Source organism: Lingula anatina, chromosome 2, assembly GCF_051362555.1.
Source record: "Lingula anatina isolate TDL-2025a chromosome 2, LinAna3.0, whole genome shotgun sequence".
Classification (NCBI taxonomy): domain Eukaryota; kingdom Metazoa; phylum Brachiopoda; class Lingulata; order Lingulida; family Lingulidae; genus Lingula; species Lingula anatina.
The window spans coordinates 4811477-4831289 of NC_141768.1; the positions used below are offsets into that span (position 1 = coordinate 4811477).

At 35.9% G+C, this 19813-nt stretch overlaps 3 protein-coding genes across 3 annotated transcripts; 1 reads left to right on the plus strand and 2 right to left on the minus strand.

The window, feature by feature from the left end:
- Positions 1–145: 145 nt before the first annotated feature.
- On the minus strand, positions 146–6803 carry LOC106174240 (methionine aminopeptidase 1). Its single transcript, XM_013555694.3, has 13 exons — positions 6639–6803; positions 5974–6025; positions 5710–5798; positions 5273–5333; positions 4726–4817; positions 4258–4341; positions 3867–3934; positions 3475–3545; positions 3119–3250; positions 2560–2665; positions 2332–2369; positions 1083–1148; positions 146–858 (listed from the first exon to the last, which is right to left on the minus strand). Exons 1-13 carry the CDS (start codon positions 6753–6755, stop codon positions 686–688), a joined length of 1149 nt encoding a protein of 382 aa, XP_013411148.1. The 5' UTR covers positions 6756–6803; the 3' UTR covers positions 146–685.
- Positions 6671–13553, plus strand: LOC106174241 (alcohol dehydrogenase class-3-like). Its single transcript, XM_013555695.2, has 10 exons — positions 6671–6826; positions 7262–7363; positions 8424–8565; positions 8757–8844; positions 9365–9497; positions 9686–9902; positions 10185–10315; positions 10748–10883; positions 12707–12845; positions 13120–13553. The coding sequence occupies exons 1-10, from the start codon at positions 6806–6808 to the stop codon at positions 13142–13144; spliced, it is 1134 nt and encodes a 377-aa protein (XP_013411149.2). The 5' UTR covers positions 6671–6805; the 3' UTR covers positions 13145–13553.
- Positions 13554–13889: 336 nt separating this feature from the next.
- LOC106171294 (uncharacterized) lies at positions 13890–15550 on the minus strand. Its single transcript, XM_013551582.2, has 3 exons — positions 15351–15550; positions 14870–15109; positions 13890–14701 (listed from the first exon to the last, which is right to left on the minus strand). Exons 2-3 carry the CDS (start codon positions 15021–15023, stop codon positions 13944–13946), a joined length of 912 nt encoding a protein of 303 aa, XP_013407036.2. The 5' UTR covers positions 15024–15109; positions 15351–15550; the 3' UTR covers positions 13890–13943.
- Positions 15551–19813: the final 4263 nt, after the last annotated feature.

Genomic DNA, 19813 nt, shown 5'->3' on the forward strand with positions numbered 1-19813 from the left:
TTCAACAAACCATTAATGATTCCCAAAATAAATCTACATGGATTTATTCGTTTAAAGAAAAAAAAAGGAATGGCGAGCCAGTTCGCAAAAGTAAAACTATCAAAAAGTGGATTAAACTCTTTTTATTTTATGATAAGGTGTAAGATTAAATATATCTGTCTGCTACTGCAGGTTTATTTCTTATGACAATACTTAATACAGCAAATCTATCAAACGTAAATACTGTCACATGACCAGTTTGCACGTTTTAATTGACAGCTAGATGACAGAATTCAATCAGCTGAGCTGACAAAACAAGTCCATAAAGAAGTTCATATTTGACCATAGGGATTTGAGCTTCACTAGGTCTAAGTCCACTCAACAATATGGATAGATGGTTAGGCACGATTCTATGACACCCATCATTAAAAAACATTGTGAGAACAAGGTAAACTCCAATTCATGGGATATGGTAATCTTTGACATATTTCGTGGATTAATACTTATTGTGTACTACCCGGTACTTCCTGTAGTCCTCATTATGTCAGTTAAAAGAATACTTTCAGCTGTAAAAAAACATCTCAGTCTCTGATTTGTCAACCAGCCTAATTGTTAATTATGAACACATCTGTATTTCTATCATACATGGGCCACTAAACCACTATTATAGCAATACAGAGTCCAATCCTAAATGATGTACAATGACTTATGGGGATAAACTGTCCATAAAATATGGTTGTCCATCTCTATCTCTCCTTCTTGTGAGAATTTCGACACCAGTGTCAGTGACAAGTAGCGTTTCTTCAAACTGAGCTGACCTTTTGCCGTCCTGAGTGACCGATGTCCAGTTATCTGGCCAGGTCTGGTCTCTCCATGTCCCTGTTATACAATATTAGGAATCATTATATCTAATATATGTGTAATTTCACATTCTATTCACATATATGCTAATATAATCATGGGATTGAACTCAATTTAAATTTTTTTTAAAATTCAATATGAAAGTTTCAACACATAATTAATTGAATGAAACATAATATTTCAACAAACATTTGTTAATAAACTAATGTACCAAACATTGTATTCTCTTCAACTTTTCTCACCTTCTGAAATCATGGGTTCTATTGTGAATGTATGACCAATTTTAGCAACACCAACTGCTTTATTTTCTGTAAAGAAGAAAAAAATAATGACTTTGTGTCTAGTGTGAAAAATTAGCCCCTTTAAGTAAATTTTCAAATTGGAGATAAGTGGAAATCAGGAGATCTTTTCGTTTTTAAGTACAAATCAATATAAGTCCATTTAACATTTGCTGGGAAAATATTTAAGTCTACCCTGCTTCAGTTCTTGTTGGGCAATGTCTTAAAAAACCACATCCCCATATTCCCCAAAGACGTCACCTCAACACCTGCAATACCACTTCTTATGCTTTAATTGTTTCATCAAACACAGTCAAGATCATTCATCTGACAAACCCATCAAATCACTCCACACATCACAACACATTAGAACTATGGGCTGGTAAAAAAACCATTGGGCAAGCTGTTATTTCTCTGATATTCACATGGGAAAATACTTAAAAGGCTATCAGGTTGTCCATATTCAGAGTGTGACCACATGTTCAAAGGTTCACAACCTGAATGTTAGGGTCTAACATGGCATACACAACAGGTTTAACTTAGACCTGGAGTTCAGATAGACAACTGAATAAAATTAAAACAAAAAGGTTGGGTTTACTTTTATTCCGACTATCTTGTGACATTAGACAGTTCCTAATTTAAAGGAAAACATTATTTCCTGGAGCCTAAAATGAATAAAATTATAATTGGTGTGCACTTCCAGGGGTTAATCAGAGAAGTGAGGCATCAACTGGGCAGTGATATCATTGGTGTTTAGCACACTGCTAAAATATACACTACAATGAACTGCAATCTAAGCTTTAGCAAACATTATAAATAAAGAGAAAAAATTACATTAAGTTCATACTGACAGTGCTACACCCCTATCAATCAACACGAATGATTACTAAATGATTATATTTTTTTATTTCTCCACAATCATGAATAATGGTAGTTAGTTGACTTTTCCCTGCTTCATTAAAATCATGTATATAATTAAGATAAAACTATTCTTATTTTTTAAGTTCTCTAGAGGCATTGTTTCACATGCATAGTAAAATTTACCCCTCATCCTCCCCCCCCCAAAAAAAAACAAATAACTATATATTGCTTCTATGAATGGTGTAAAGACTCCTTATTGCTCTTTATAATAAACAATACTAACATAGAACCTAACTTAATCCAGTTATGAATTAGAATTTTGCTTTCAGACCATAAATTAATGTCTACTTACTTGCATAATGAGGGACACTGGGAGCAGTGTGAAAAAGTCTAAAAAAGTAAAATTATATATTTAAGTTATTGATGAAAAATGTATTCATGAGACAAAACAAACTGGTACATTTCTATTCTACAAAATAATCAGATTGCGTATAAAATATAGCATTAAATCAAAGATAAAACTTAAATACCAATTAACAAGAGTATTTCTAAATGGGAATCAGATCAAGGTGCCCCTTACTGATGAATCCCGTGGCCACAGTAACTCCTGACAACAGAGTAACCATGAGCTTGAGCATGCTTTTGAATGACATCGCCAACCTCTCTGTATCTGATGCCTGGTTTCACTAAAACAGGGGAAAAAATGGGCCAAATTACATGCTACAAATAGTTGCATTCACAGTTCCAACTTTAATATCAATACCCCCCCCCCAATATCTATGACATCTAAATCAAAGGATAACTGGTCTCACGATTGTTTTTTTATTTTTGCCTTTAAATATACTTTATGGTTGAACACAACTTTTAACTTTGTCTATTGCCATCTAAATTTTTAGCCCTTTTAAACATTTTACTAATATTTTCTAGCAACAAAGAGATATTACTGTTTGCAATGGACAACAGAAGACTTATCAAATATAGCCGACCCACTTGAATGCTTGTCACATAATCCCCCAGAGAATCTATTCAGTGATTATTAGGGGATTATGCGGCAAGATTTTAAGCGGCTTGCCATATTTGATCAGCAGATCTGTTAGTCTGCTGTTGAGAATGCAGCCTTATATCTTTTTCAGTCTTACCCAGCTGCATGGCTTTCTGCAGACATTCCCAGGTGACTTTCACCAGCTTTTTACTACTCTCCTCTACTTCACCTACAAACAGCGTCTCGTTCAAATCACCATGGTATCCACGGTGATAAACAGTCACATCAACTGAAAAAGCAATTAAACAAATGGAACATAAACAATACATCTCCAAAACCATCAATGTTTCTTAAGAAAAAAAATATAAAAAATCTCGATCAACAATATATCAGTGTATATGTTTTATAAGAAAATACCAAGTCTTGTTGTAGGGAGAAAAGAACATTAAGCAAGAGAATAAAATTCAGAGTAAATGTTGATAAAAATTTTGACATTCTAGTTTGTCATCATACCATTGCAAATGTCCCCATTTTCTAAAGGTCTCATGTCAGGTATACCATGACAGATCACTTCATTGATGGAACTTTAAAATAGATAAAATAATGATAAATTTTTGGCATAAATATATGAATATTAATGTGTGAATGTTATATGAAATTAAAATGTTTGAAATAAGTTTAACTTCTGTTATACCATCTTTTTAAAGATTACAATTAATTAAATTTAAAAAAAAGAGGATTTAATTAACGTTCAAGCAATGCCTAATACCACTGCAAAGTAGATATTTATCATCAAATTTTTAGCAGCTGCTATGGTTTCTGGTAACACTTACATATATTTCACCTTCGTCAAATAAAAAAGAATAATGTTTAAAATAACACATTCAAGGTGATAAAATACTCACGTGCAACAAGATTTAGGGAAGTTATAGTAGTTCAGGGGTGATGGATAGCACTCTCTGTCAACAGATGCCTAAAGCAAAAAAAGAGTAATCATATTTTTTTCTTTTATCTTTTGCAAGTTAATTACAAATTACATTACAACTTTTAAGTCAGCTGCACATGAGCACCTGTTCCAACAGTAAAATCTGCAGATTTTGACATGAGAAAGGATTGCTAATGATACATAATATTGCTGAAAAGAAAGTTTTTTTTATTTTTTAGGTCAAATTAGCAGTGAAAATCAATACCTTTTTTCTTTTTGATTAAAAATGGGGGGGGGGGGTGAACTTGAAAATTATACTAAATACATAACAACAAAGTAAAAATATTATTGAAAATTTCTAGAACACATACCTCATGCACAATTCTGTCAATTTCATCAGTGGTGACTCCTACAGCAATAGCAGCAGCTGCAGCATCTAGAACCTCTCGGGCTAACTGCAGGATAAAACAGTAAAATATTAATTCCACTTCTATTAACTTTATGCCAAATACTGAACTTCCAAATCTTTAGTCTTTAAAATCTTTTCATTTGACATTTTCAATCAAAGCAATGTCTTGTACAACCCAATGCAAAAAAGCACACACAAACGTACAATTCACAATTTAACCCCCAGGTTAGATTCTAACCTACCATGAGAACAATTCAAGGTTTTTAAACCTCTACATGATTTAAGAAACAATCAGTCTTCTTATTCCACTGAGTCATTTATCAAATAACCTTATAATAATATAATTATATAATTCATCCAAATCAAATGACCCCATTCTTCATAATTGCTTTACTAGGCAAGGCATGTTTTGCTCTGATTAAAATTCTACCTTTCCAGCCACCCTCATTCCTTCAATTTCTTCATCATTTAGCACCTTGATGTTGGTGGAACCACGCATGCTGCGCTCGCTATGAGAGACACCTATATAAATGGAGAAAGTCATTTCTATTTATTAAAACAAAATGTTAAATGATCAGAGGTGGATAGAATGTTTTTCACCACATAATTGTATCTCAAACCATTAACAAATTATGCTTAATACCAAAGGTGATCCTTTCCTTATTATATAAGAGTTTATAAAAATCAATTAAGCTTCTGGGTGGAATTCAGGTCAGACTGGCAGCTGTGCTTGTTAAGAATCTTATCTCTCCTCTGCTTAGCAATTATCTCATAATAATTCACTAGGTGTAACCAAACTTCCTCCATTTTATTCACAAAGATGAAAGTACAATTTCAAGTAAATTAATTGATTTACGAATGCAATTATACTCTAGATAATAAGAATTAATCATTTATTTATCCATTTGAAAGAAGAATATCTTGATTTTCAGTAGGACACATTGTACTGCATTACATCTGTCTCATTAGTTTCTCACCATCAGGATGATCTGCATAATCTGGCCGAGCTATGTGATCTCCAACAGTCCGCATAGCAGACTACATTGAAAAAGAATTTTTTTTTAAGTTGACAAAGAAAAACAAATTTTATAAATTCAAATATAAACTTTATGTAGAACAAAGATCCCCATCTGCTAATAACATTCCAAGCTGACATTGTCCTCTTCTCAAAAAGCCAGTCAATATTAGAGCAATACTATATCAAGAGCCCATCTTTCAACAGCTTAAGATGGCTCAGAGAACAAACTTTAACCCATTCTCACAATTGTGAGCTCTATGGTATTAGTTAAAATTGTACTCCAGGCCATCGCCAGTCTAGTGTAACAGGGGTTTTGAAATTAACTAATGGTATTTTAATAAATGCATTTGCACAAAAAGAAAGTTACTATATTATCACATCTAAAAACAATCAAACCTGTGGGTATGGTCTCAGTTTCCCTGTAAAACTATACCCTGGCCAAGGGTGGTATGAATTACTGACATCATTTGGTTGTGAGTCAGCCTCTGAAAAGAGATACACCAAGTAAAAATAAATACAATGGATATTATAACACTTAATATGTAAAACACTATGGATTAAATGGTCTCCATATAATATATGATGGCAAATCATACATAATGGTATTTATAACATGAAATTGTGTTTTAATCTAATGTCACAGACTACTGTACCACTTACTTGCTTTTTTGTGAATTTTTTTATGTTCATTCCAAGAACCCTTGAAGCATTCCTGAAAAAAAAAGGCAGTATTGGTCATTTACAATGACAAAGTAACAGCAATTTCAGAAGATATAATCACATCGGGATTCATCTTAATGTCTTATTGCCAACAACTTTTAATACTAGTACTAGGTATTATGCTATAGTGTACAGTTTAAAGGGTAAAATAATTATATCAAAACTAAATTTCTGAATTTTTGGCCACAATCATGCCTACATACAAACATACTTATCAGTATCTTATTGTCTTTTTTTTAACAAAGCTTTGAGTTACAAACAGTGAAGTATAAGCACTCAATACATGTAGGTACCATATGTATCTGTACCAGTAAATGCTAAAACTAATTTATTTGAATAACAGAGGAATCAATCAAAGTCACCACATAACTGAATTTAGAAAAAGAAAAAAACTTTGCTATTATAATTTTGTGGGGCGTACTGCATAAGAACCAAATATTCTTCATCAGCAACATCAGATTTTTTTAAGCAAAGTGCATGGCCCATGATCCTGAATGGCAAAGACTGAAGTGAGGGGGGGGAGAGTTTTCGTATTGCCCATCCAAATCATTAATCAATGACATAAATCAAGAAAGCTACACGATATAACTTAAAAGGTGGTTTACCTGTGAGCAAAAGAACGACCCCTCTACACCTAGCTTGATACACGTTGGACATTGAAGCTTGGCTTCCTTATTACATGCTGGAGTTTCACACAGCCGAGTCCCCACGGAAGCTGCCATTTTGACCTAATTAAATCGAAAACGAGGTAACTGTTCGCGAACTTTTGAAAATGGCTGATACAGCGGGGAAGGTATGTTCAGATTTTGGTACTTAAAAGCTAGTAATGCTGTGCATGGAATCAATTTTGCATGTTATGCAAAACATAGAGCTATACAGAATACATTTATAACGGTTTGGTTTGCTGTCATTCAGATTTGATTTTACTACATGGAGCTGTCGGAACATGTCGAACATGGGGGCAATGTTCAGACAGCATGTGGCGCATCTCTTAACAGGAGTTGAAAACTGGGTCAAAGAGCCGGTTTATTTATGTTGCGCCAATCGAATTGAAATCAAAGCCCTTAATATGATATTTGAAAATGATAATCAAGTTCGATATATCCAGTATAATACTATACTTAATTTTCTAATTAGGTTTCAACAGTATCCAGTAGAAGTGCTCGTCTTCCCAAATATCTCACGTGGCTAAGTATGTGGTGTAATCTTATTTGTATGTTTATTCTAGCCCATCCAATGCAAAGCTGCTGTGGCGTGGGAGCCAAAGAAACCACTGGTCATTGAGACTGTGGAAGTAGCCCCTCCTAAGGCTGGGGAAGTTCGGTTAAAGGTGGGGAACCAAAGTAAAATATTCAGAGACACTTAATTCTTAGATAGCTAGCATTTTGTTGTATTTTATTCCTGATAAGAAATAATATGAATAGATGCAATTTTAGTGGGGTCTGCTGTCTTCTTAGGGGTTAGAATCAGTAGTGATTTGAGCTGGGAAGGTCACATCTGTGATATTTCTAAAAAAAGCAAATAAAAGGCTACACAATCTTAAGCTTTTGGAAAGAGCAGGTATTCCAACCAATGAACTTGTAAGCTTTTACACATCAGTAATCTGACCTATATTAGAATATGCATGTCAGGTGTGGCACCCAGGTCTCACACAACAACAAGTTGATAAAATTGAATCCATCCAGATGAGAACATGTTAAATTATATTCCCAGAGCTGCCCTATGATGGGGCACTTGAAACATGTAAACTTATCACTCAGGCCTATAGCCAGCAATTTCAAAAGGGGGGTTCTTTTTCTGAAAAAGTGGACCTTTTCCCATATAAACTTCATGTACATAGATCAAATTTTACCCAGAGTGGACCTTTTCCCAGCAAAAGGGGCAGTTTTTTCGAACCCCCGAACCCCCCTGGCTACGAGCCTGTAACTCTTGCTTGTAGAAGAGATGAACTATCTAAAACATTATTGCATAACATGTACTCCGAAGGACACAAAATCTATCATTTGCTTCCAGAGATAAATGAAAGTTCCTACACTTTGCGCCGGGTTTATAGGTACAGTACACTGTGCCAAAACTGAGGACTGTACGATCATCACATACTTTTATCCCATGGACTTTATCAAATTTTAAGAATTGAGGTTTTTATGAACTTTTAATGTGTATTGAATCATTTTAACACTTACAAGTATATTTTAAGATTGTGCATCTCACCACAACTTTGTAAGTTGCAAATGAATACATATTATTATTTTCATTTACCCAGCCATAAATGGCTCTGTGGTACAAATCACTATTAATACTGGTATAGCAATCAGTATAACTTTTGATGCCACAAGATTAGCTTCTAGGCTAGAGTTTTTTGTAACTTTATAATATTTTTTCCAACCCAGGTATTAGCTACTGGTGTGTGCCATACTGATGCCTATACTTTAGATGGCTTTGATCCAGAGGGGAAATTTCCATGTATTTTGGGCCATGAAGGAGGTGGTATTGTGGAAAGTGTTGGTGAAGGGGTGACATCAGTCAAGCCAGGTACACTACAGATGATGAAAGATGTTTGGTTTTTTAAAGCCCTGTTTTTTGTAAGGGACACTCCACTGGTGGCCTTTTAATTAAGCTGAATACAATAAGGAGCTTTATGAAATAAGTGCATTTAAGAAAGTGAATATGTTGAGACTTGGATGTTTGACTTATAGATTGAAAGTTAATTTATTTTTATTCAGGTGACCATGTCATACCTTTGTACACCCCCCAGTGTGGCGAGTGCAAGTTCTGTAAAAATCCAAAGACCAATTTATGCTCAAAGATAAGGTATTTACAACAGTTGGATTAACTCTGTTAAGTTTGCTCCTATAAATTGGTTATAAATATTGCTGTAGACTATAATCGCTGTCTTATTTCACCTATCAGTTATTTTGACCTATGCAGTATAGGTTACGCAAGCTACTGAGATAAAGAACCTGATAAATGGATGTCATTCACACTGCTGAGAGATTGCAACAGGTGCTGTTTTAAATAGTGACACAGTGTATTCATGCTTGTTGAAATCTATGCCCCCCTCCCTCCCCAGCATTCCAACATGCTCTCCCTATCATACTCAGATTTTTAAAGATGCTGTAGAGAAGAAAAATGCTTAGGAATGGTAATAAGTAACACAAATTTCAAGGGTGTTTGCTGCCTTTCTTTGAAAATTGACACCAATGTTTCTTGAATTAGAAACTGATGTAGATATTCATTGAAAAGAAAACGTGACAAGTGCACTGTAAATAGGTAATATGCCTCATGAATATTATAATAACAGTTGAGAGAATTTGTTTCTTATTTTTATCAGGGCCACTCAAGGTCAGGGCCTCATGCCTGATGGCACCTGCCGCTTTACCTGCAAAGGAAAGTCCATATATCATTTCATGGGATGCAGCACCTTCAGTGAATACACAGTGGTGGCAGAAATATCTGTGGCTAAGGTAGGTTGTCTTCTGTTATGTTTATCTGTTCTCTTTCTTATCTGGTTTCTTTCCTATTCACAAGCTTCAATTTTTCCTTATGAATTATATAAAAAATTAATCTGTATACATTTTTAAAGCTCAAAATTAAAGGTAAAGGAGGGAACATACTTGTATTTATTCTACATGTTGGTTTGTTATAATTTAAGGTGAATGAGAAGGCTGCCTTGGACAAGGTTTGCCTGCTAGGTTGTGGGATATCCACAGGATATGGTGCTGCCTTGAATACAGCCAAAGTGGAGCCTGGGAGCACCTGTGCCATCTGGGGACTGGGAGCTGTTGGCTTAGCTGTTGCCATGGGATGCAAGGAGGCTGGAGCTACACGCATTATTGGTGTCGATATCAACCCAGATAAATTTGAAGTTGGTAAGATATACGGTGTATTATCTGGGACAAATATACCTATTACCAGTTATGTAATTTAAAAGTTGGGTCCATTTTCTGAAAAAGTGTACCTTGTTATTGTGAAATGAGAAATGACTAAATGAAATTTTAGTACAAAGCGTATCTCAGTTCCCTTTTGTTTACAGGACTGTATACTTCAACAAGACAACTAAATTTATTCACTCCTTATGCAGCAGCTATGTCCAAAGAAAGCTAGCTATTGACTACAAACTAGTTTTCATTGTATGTTTTTATCTATTTTAGCTAAGGGGTTTGGTTGCACTGAATTTGTCAATCCCAAAGATTACACCAAGCCCATTCAAGAAGTTCTGGTAGAAAAGACAGATGGTGGTTGTGATTTTACATTTGAGTGCATTGGCAATGTGGGCTGCATGGTAGGCATGTTATCTATAATATTTAGCAGTATTAGAAATTAACGCTGGACCATCTGCCCGGGGCTGACAACTTTCAGAATGGGCTGAGAAGTTTTCCCACCCGGCAGACATTCAGTCCAGCTACTTTTCAAGATGGCTGGACTTTCACTCCCGCAATTAATTTTCCTAAGAGGCAAACACTGATATTAAGTGTGGAAAACAGAAGCCAGTTATTGTTATTAGTATAACAGATGATAAGTGAAAAATCTGTGACAATTTGTTCCATGAAAGGGAAAATATTTCATGTGTTCTGACCACTTTGAAATGTAAGTACAATGTCAATTTACTGATGAACTTCATCAAACTTATGGATAATACAGGCTATTTCAACCGAAAGAGTATTGTGATGTTTTGTTATTGTACATTAAATTGTTTTATAACTTAAATTTTTAGAGAGCAGCATTAGAAGCTTGCCACAAAGGTTGGGGAGTGTCGACAATCATTGGAGTAGCTGCTGGTGGAACTGAAATTGCTACTCGTCCATTCCAGCTTGTCACTGGCCGGGTATGGAAGGGCACAGCTTTTGGAGGTAGGTCACCAGTAGGCCTCCGTATTAGTTACAATTCATTTATAAAGGAGGGTCCATTCCCAATGAAACTATTATTCTATGTAGATCGATTGAACTCTGTAGGGACTCTTCACGAATGCAGCCAGATTAACACGCCTCCTTGTTTCTAATGTATTCGTGTAATCAACCACTTTTCTGCATTCTACTCACATCATGTTAAAATGTTTAAAGCCTGTCTGTGTGGGTTAAACCCTTAATATAGCAAGAAAATTAATTTTCCTGGAAATCTCACCAATTTCCCTATAATGGCCAAGGTATATCCTATCCAAAACCGTTCAGAAAATGAAGCTACCTAATACCATTTTTAAGTTCCATTAATTAATAAAAGACGACTCGTCTTAAATACTCAGCTACCACCTCACAGTACGGCTTCAGAACACGCAATTTCTCGCTAACTCTCGCGGTTTACTATGAATGAAGTACTACGGCTGAGACCCGGATGTTACTATTTGGCGCCAAAACAGCAAACATGGAGACGCGCGTAAAGTCTGAAGAGAGCTACAAAAGGGGACGAAAGAAAATAGCCACTCCGGTTCAAAAGATACGAGAGAAAATGAGAGACAGACAAAGAAGCTCTCAGACTGTGTATGTTGGGAGGGAGGTGGGGCGGTGGAAGAAACTTAAAGCTGAGTTAGGCCTCACATACGAGGCAAAGGCAAAACTACTCGTCGACACGTGAGTATGCGCTTCACAGGTCTCAAGTGTTTATGATTATCATATTAGCCTACAACAGTTCACAATAAATAAAAATATTTGTGCTCATACAAAGTTGGTTACGTGTATAAGAGCGTTTTAAGCTTTACGTTTTCTGTTTTTGATCGGTACATGTACCGAAAAGATGGACAGGCGGTTACTAACAAGATACATGCGGGAAATACTTTTATGGTTAGCGACGTTATCTAAAAATTATTCCAACTTTCTCACTTTTGAAGTTAGTTGTGTACAGACAACTGATTTAGAATATACTATACAGGGTGTATCAAAAAAAAAGTGAACACTTATAAAAATACCCAGGATTTTATAATTTTATTTCAAATAACAAATATTAATGTAAATATAGGTTTGTAGGGATGTCATGCTTCAATGCACACCATGGATTGTCGTGTCTTTTCACGCATGACTGAGCAGGGTCAAATTACATCATGAGGATAAAATTTTTATTTCGAGAATTTTTTTTTTTGCAAAAAGTTGATAAATTACCATGAAACAGTTCTATCAGTGGTTTTCAAATTAGAAACCTGCCTCTCTGATATGCATTTTGTACAATGCATCGGATAACGAAAGCCCAGAATTGCACACAATGTAGATATAAATGCATTTTGAGCAATAAGACGAATATATCTTATGAATTTTATATTATTGTTATATAGCGTTGTTGTTGTCTGCTTTTCCCACGGTTTTTAGTAGGTCATCAGAAACTATCGCTCGATATCGCGTGACTATGCATTGTCAGAGAGGGCTCCGTCAGTTAAAATAGGGAATAGGGTCGCTGACCATTGGTAAGTACGGGAAAATTGCCGTTTACTCCAGGAAAATTTTTGGCCAAAACGAAGAGTTATTATGACTTTAACTGAGTGCATTCAGCGAGTTGGATTGATCTACATAATACAATAGTTTCATTGGGAATGAACCCTAATGTATCATAAATGTAGTTCTTTTTTCCTTGAGTCACTACAGTGTTCTTTACAGTGCTCATCTAAAAGGAAGGTGTGAAACAATCAAGTATATATACAAATCTGTTTGAATTAAATTTAGAAAGCAATTGACATAACTATTTTTTGTAGGTTGGAAAAGTCGTGAAAGTGTCCCCAAACTAGTGGAGGATTACTTGAAAGGAATAGTTAAAGTAGATGAGTTTGTGAGTCACAACATGCCGCTGGAAAAAATCAATGAAGCATTTGACCTTATGCATTCTGGGCAGAGGTATGTAATAAATAAGATTGATACAGTCAAAAGTGTGTTATATATGCATACATGTTTGTGTAAATAATTAATGTTATTAGGAATTCAGACCGCTTTTCCATATCATTTATGAATCAATAAAAAAATCACCTTTGATCAACAGATGCATAGCCTAACATGATTCCTTAGAAGTTAAAAGTGCATAGGTTATTTGGCATATAAAAGTTGATACACACCATCAAAAATGTATATTTAAACATAAAAAATTTACAATTTGGTTATTTCCTTCTTACAGTATCCGTTCTGTGGTCAACATGTGAAGAGGCTTCTTGCTTAACACACCAGGACTGTGCTATTTGATACTTATAATGCAGACTTGGAGGGCAGCAAATTATGAAACAAATTGTAAAACCTACAGGGTATTACCCAACTTATCTAATTTCCCTTTAATCTAGAAAAGATGAACTTTAATATTACAGCCTCCTAAAATGCTGTTAATCATTGGGAACCAAGAAAGATTTGAAAGTAATTATGTTCTCAGAATGCTGTTAATCATTGGAAAACTTATGGTGAAAATTATAACAAACATCAGAAAAATTACTTAACTGACGAAATGCTATTTGTTAGCGGAGACATCCAAGGGTTATGTACGATTATTTACAAATCCCTTTTGCTTATGTCAAGGGTCACTTTTTCTGTATCAGTGCCAATAAAAGGTTACTACGGTTATGTTGATGGAAAGACCCTGATGAAATCCAGTTGCCGCAGTAATAAGAGGCAAAGGGTGTGCTGAAATATTTCAGTAAATTATTTTCAACACCAGGCAATGACTAAGAAACTTAAGAATTCGTTCCACGTTAATAAAAACTCCTGATCTCAATAATTCGCCTTTGCCAAGTCGCATAAATATAGGCATAGTTGAATTCACTGAAAGCACTCGTTTACTGAGTACCCCTTTAAGAAGCAAAGTGTGTGCCACAAAATTTTAGTATTTCGGTTATTTAGCACCAATTCTTGGAGTTGCTTTTACTTTATGCCATTTGCTAAAAATTATAAATCAAATACTCAATATTTCAAACACCATTTATTTACAATAATTTAACAAATAGTACATTACAATCATTCTTTAATCAGTCCTTTTGCCATATACACTTCCTTCATCAACTCTTTCATGTACTTAATTTCTCTTTCTAGTTCTTCAACCTTTCCTTTCAACACTCCATTGTGTGATTCTAGTTCATCGGCCTCAGCTTGTAGCTGTTCAGTTTCTTCGCGTTTTTTCAATCTATAACGGAGAGCAGCAGTTTTGTTTTGCTCTTTCTTTCTTAACTTTTTGTCAAGTGTTTTAGGCTTTTTACCAGAATGAGACTTTACCCGTGGAGTAACAGTGTAATCAGGGTCAGTGCTATACGGAGAACTACGAGATCTTTTCTGTACAAAGAGCTCATCGTCTTCTGAACTAAAGTCTGATCCTGGTGACAGGACTGAAGCATCTACAGTAGAAGTGTCTAATAAATAAGGACTGCTTCGTCCAGAATCTGATAAAATACTTTCCACATCCTCTGGGCTGAGAGGTGGTGTGAGATCTACATATTCAACACGGGCACTAGAGCCCTCTAATGATTCATTATGTACAAAGCCAGAGTCATTAAGCCCCTCTACTTGGGCCAAGAGTTCCTCAATGCTGTCTGCCACCACAACAGCTGGTGGAGGAGTGGGTGGGGCTGCAGCAATGGGTTCAGCTGGTCCTATAACATCAGTCAATGTTGTGACAGAGGTGACCATGGCATCTACCTCTTGGACAGACTTGCCTTCATCCAGGAGGAAGTCGAGAAGGTCCACTCTCTCGTCCAACCATGGCTCAAACAACTGTGGTCCTGCAAAAAGATGAGAAAAAATTTAACTTGATGTAAATGAGAAGAATTAAGAGAATGTCACTCAACATTCTTTCACCATATGTTCAATAATTTCCAGCTCACACAAAGTCTTTTTTCCCTCTCACACATTCTTTACAACAAATAATTAGACTGAAAATTACAACTTACCCAAACGGTCATCTGCCAAATCGGAGAATGGACCATCATGTGTGATTGGTTTTCCAGCTGACTCTTTCAGCTCAGCGAAGGTATCAACTTCAACGCCCAACGGGGCTGGGGCAAATAAATCGCCCCAATCGTTCATCTCGTCCTCGAACATCATCTTGTATCGTTTCTATCAATTTCACTTTGTCGTCAAGTATCCCAGAGGGAGGGTGCGTTTGTCGTAAGCTTGCCATTTTGCAGTTACTAAAAAAAATAAACAAATCACAAATATTTAACTCCGTGAAATGTCACTTGTTTTCTTTTCTTTTTGTAAATACACTCACCTAACCCTGATCACTATTTCCAAACACAGACGTTTAAGATAAAGTTAAAACAGAAAATGTTCTTACGAAACATATGTCAATTTTCACAATGTCGACCGTCTCTCCTATTTTCTTAAGTTGAACAAAACCTCAGTAAAATTGTACAAAATTTGATAACGTACGCCAGGGTGCGCCTTGCGGAGCACAAGTCGTTCAGCTGCCGGGGTTCTAGAAAGCCATTTTCGCGGTTTTTTGTTGTACAGTCACGGGAAACCTTTTCGTCGCAGCTTCTCTTCTTGGTGTGTCTGATGAAATGGTCGTGCAATGCGTGGCGGGACTCTTTACGGCGCGAACTGTTATCTATCCTTCCGCACATCAATTAACGACAATGACTTACTTAATCGTTCAGACTGTTATTTGAGCAACATGTCATATTTACAATCCATATATACCCTCATACTTTCCACAAATCATTTAGAGTAATCTTATTATTATTTTTCCATGCATTCAGTGTATAGCTAGGTACTCGTTTATAATGCACATTGATATATAAATAGTCAAGGGGAAAGTCGGTGCGCTTCCGCATTCATTGCATCAGACTAAATTTGGCGAAACGCCAACGCACCTGTGTGGCCCCGCATATGATTGGCTGATAGGGACTTTTACATGTGATTAGTGGACTGTGATTCGGCAACCAATGCTAACGTTGACGTCGGTGCTATTTAAAGAAAATACGTCAGTGAAGAAAGTCTCAATGAAGTAACAGCCCGGGAGCCACTGGCTGATTTGACGGTTATTTTGGAAAATATTAGATTTGGCCTCGTTTTCAAAACGTGGAGTGGTAGCCCCAAAAAAATTTGGCGGGAGACGAAGGCATAGAGACAGGTAAGTTGTACATGTGTTTGTGGAATGAACAGTAGATTTAAATACTAATGAATTTGACGGGACAATACAGTATATGCTTAAGTTACATTTTATACACCGAATAAGTCTTCGTGTATCGATTTCACTGAGTATTCTCTAAAGTTACTGGCGATTAGCAAAATGGCCGCACACAAAACGTCATTGTAAACATTGACTTTTGAACTGTGCCAAATGCAGCTTAAGGGTTTTCTTCTTTATCTGTTCCTGTTTTTTCATAGTTTGGCAATATTTTTTGAACATATCAAATTTTTAAGATGTGCGATGGCCTGTAATTTGTAGAATTTCAACATTTCCAACAAGCTGTATATTCACCGTGCCGGGTACCTATCATTTAGTTGATCGAGTGAAGGCAGTGGCTCTCTGGTCTCATGCATGGAATGAATGTCACCGTATAAGTGAAATGTTTGAATCTTGGCTTCTCATGCAATTTCTTCGTGTTTTAATATGAAAAGGATGAAGTGGATTGCGAAATAACATTGTCATCCAACCTGCATACACGTATACGTATGTGCATATCGTGGTGTACCAGTACTTGTTTGCAAAGCGGTGGGGAGGGGGGGGGGGGCATTGGTACCAGTAGTTGTGAAAGATACAGTATTGTAAACTAACCATAGGCATGTTTTGAAATATATGAATCGTAAATTATGTCTTTTTTGCTGGGGGCGGGGGGGGGGTTAAATGTATCAATTGTGTTAATTTTTTTTAGAAAAAAAACATGTAAACACAAAATAAGTTTTATTGCATTGGTTGGGGGTTTTGAGGAGAAGAATGTCATAAAAATGCAAGTTTAAAAAAGGTGAATAATATATGTATGTGTGTATGTACATTAAATGAAACAGGCTCTTCAATGATGAGGGCATATGATAGTGATGTGGTGCTCTGACTTGCATGTGTTTTCTAATTTTTTTCATGCCTTGATTCAAATTGGGTTTTTGAATTATGATGGGTGTGCAACTTTGCCCAAAGTTCAGTTTCAAATGTTTTTTTAATAATCACTGTTATGAATTAAGTATAAATAGTGCAGTTTAAGGTAAAGATTGTACAGCAAATATAGTGCTGATTGTTTAGATTGTTACAGTTTACCTATTACAAAGATTGCAATAAATTATGATTAATTTCAGTGTTTATGTGTGTGAGCAATTGATAAATGTAGTTAGAATTTTTTTATGATATTCTTTTAAAAACTCTATTATTTATTCTAGGCTTGAATAGCATGAATGGGACCAGGATTATTCCTTTTGCCGTGCAATTATCATAACAAAAGCGCCCATCATTTCCAAATGCTGTGTGGCAATGAACACCACAACCTCTGGGATACTTCTAAGGGATGAAAAATATGTGCTCTTGCTAATATAAATAGTTATTGGTTATCAGTACATAGAAATGCAGTTTGTGAAATCAATTTAGATTTTAACCACATGAAGTTAGTTAAAAGTGTATGTGCAACTAAGTTAACAATACATTGTTTTATTTTTACTGTGCAGGTTTTTTTATATATGTGTAGCTTATAGATAATATCTACTTATCAGAATACAAGTAAAACAAGTTTATTCAAATGCAAATATGGATTGATACCTGGTATCACTGAAAGAAAATTAACATGACATCTTTGGGAAAATTTATGAAATTATATTATTTGTAAAAATTCTGGTCCACTGTGTAAAGGGAAATTGTGTGTTAGATGGTTAAATATATATAAATGTGTACCAATCAAGTAAAGTAGCATTGAATTATCACCTACTGGGTAATTAATGTACAATGTAATGTAAAATAACTATTTTGCAATGTACATGTCTCACTGGTAAAATATTTCAGGCTAGTTGAATTTTATGTAAAATTAAAATAAAATATATAGCAATGTGATTAAATGTAAATTGTCTTTCATTTGTTATTTTTCATATTTAATGAAAGGAATACCCTCATCAGTTGGCCTCATGTAATAAAAAGGTTTATCTACAATGAAAAAAAAATGTTAAAGTTCATTTGTGTTAGCACCGTGGTAAGTGCCAAGAAAAAAATTATTTCATTGTCCCCAATACCCAGTTGCTCTATATAAGTAATACTGTGTGAAGGAAAAACTAAAACGAGACTGAAGCTCATGAGAAAGCACTAAGTCAAAGCGAGGCTTATATGCGGATATCGTAAGTGAGAGTTTTCAGGCTGACATGGCCGTGAATTGATTTGTGCCATTCACAGCTTAAGGCAAAGTTCTTTACATGCTTACATTGACAGAAAGCTGAATAAATTTTCCACAACTTGTAGTAATTTCAAGTTGTGCGGAGGCCTCTATAGGTACAAAAATCAAAATCAAAAACGAACTTCCGTAATAGCTTTAATAAAATTTCGATTTCAAACTCATTTTTCAACATTAAATATGCTGTAGATCAACTTTTGGGTCATCTCACATTATTCGAAATTTATTTCTCAATATGACAATGTACATATTGTAACCCCAAGTACGTTAATAGCCGAGATAATACACCGTTTATGACACCCTATAAATCTCAAAAAATATTGCCCAATTCAAATTCTCGAACTTCCGGTTTGTTTAATAGCCACCTAGCGGCAGACCAGTGGCTCCCGGGCTGGTAATGGTATAGTAGATTATGTGTGTGTGCCGTAAACCATCTAAGGGCGTAAGAAATGTGTCGAAAAGTATGTCCTGACACATAAAAGATTCCTACCACGAAAAAATAAGGGGGAAAATAAATAGAGAAGCAAAAAGTTATTTTAAATATGCGATGTTCTAATGGGGGCCGTAGCGATAGTCCGAAGGTTCAATAGTCCGAAGGTTCATTGGTCCGAATGTTCACTATAGAACCTTCGGACCAATGAACCCTTGATTAAAAAATCGATGAAAATGTTACCACTTTTCGGACCAATGAACCTTCGGACCAATGAACCTTCGGACTATCGAGACGCCCCCGTTCTAATGTGCTTACACGCTGGGAAATACTGTGATAATGTGAGGACATTGGTAACACGCAGTAAATGAAGAAGGCAGATAAGTCACTTTGCTTTCATTGCGGAACCAAAGCAGAAAGACCCTCCCATCCGGTCGAGCTCTCCATTATGGATCCAAGTTTTCTACCCTCTACCAGGGCCACGGATTGATTTTTCGCTTGATATTCACAGATGTGTCTCAGGTTAAATTCACAGTTATTCTCTGCACAGCGAAAATGTCCAAATAATAACCACTGTGTCCCCGGTAGAGGGTACAAGTTTACCAAGTTTCAGTGTAGGCCTGTTGAGCTTGTTGACAGCAGTATTGCGCTAGGCATAAGATCAGAGCTCACCTAACACAATTACTGAACAGACAAGTCACGTGAAAGAAATTTGCCCTGTGTCTGACATTTATGCAAGTGTTCTTTTAATTTGATTTTGCACCCAGTGGCGGATTTAGAGGGGTGTCAGCAGGGGGTCCTGTCCCCCCCTTCGATTTCTAAAAAAATATCACACCAATTGTTCCCTCTACAAATTAGAATTTGATGAGCTGATCATAGTTCTAAACCGTAGGCCTACCATATGGCACCGTTCGCTCTCTAAAACACCAAAATTTTCGGGGCCCTTCAGTGCTTCAGCGGGCCCCGAACCCACGATAACTAGTGTGTGTGTGTGTGTGTGTGTGTGTTGGGGGGGGGGGGGGAGGTGGGGGGGGCGAGGGTCGGCTTCACATGTGCGGCCTGTCATTCCTAAAAACCGGACCCCCTCCTTCAAATAA

Excerpts from the sequence above, each read along its gene's own strand:
- LOC106174240 (XM_013555694.3), bottom strand. The coding sequence starts at position 6,755 with ATGGCAGCTTCCGTGGGGACTCGGCTGTGTGAAACTCCAGCATGTAAT. Across the intron at positions 6,026-6,638 it reads GGTCGTTCTTTTGCTCACAG|GAATGCTTCAAGGGTTCTTG; the intron begins GTAAACCACCTT and ends TTTTTTTTTCAG. Across the intron at positions 5,799-5,973 it reads AAAAATTCACAAAAAAGCAA|AGGCTGACTCACAACCAAAT; the intron begins GTAAGTGGTACA and ends ATCTCTTTTCAG.
- LOC106174241 (XM_013555695.2), top strand. The coding sequence starts at position 6,806 with ATGGCTGATACAGCGGGGAAG. Across the intron at positions 7,364-8,423 it reads CTGGGGAAGTTCGGTTAAAG|GTATTAGCTACTGGTGTGTG; the intron begins GTGGGGAACCAA and ends TTTCCAACCCAG. Across the intron at positions 8,845-9,364 it reads AATTTATGCTCAAAGATAAG|GGCCACTCAAGGTCAGGGCC; the intron begins GTATTTACAACA and ends TATTTTTATCAG.
- LOC106171294 (XM_013551582.2), bottom strand. The coding sequence starts at position 15,023 with ATGATGTTCGAGGACGAGATGAACGATTGGGGCGATTTATTTGCCCCA. Across the intron at positions 14,702-14,869 it reads TTTGGCAGATGACCGTTTGG|GACCACAGTTGTTTGAGCCA; the intron begins GTAAGTTGTAAT and ends ATCTTTTTGCAG.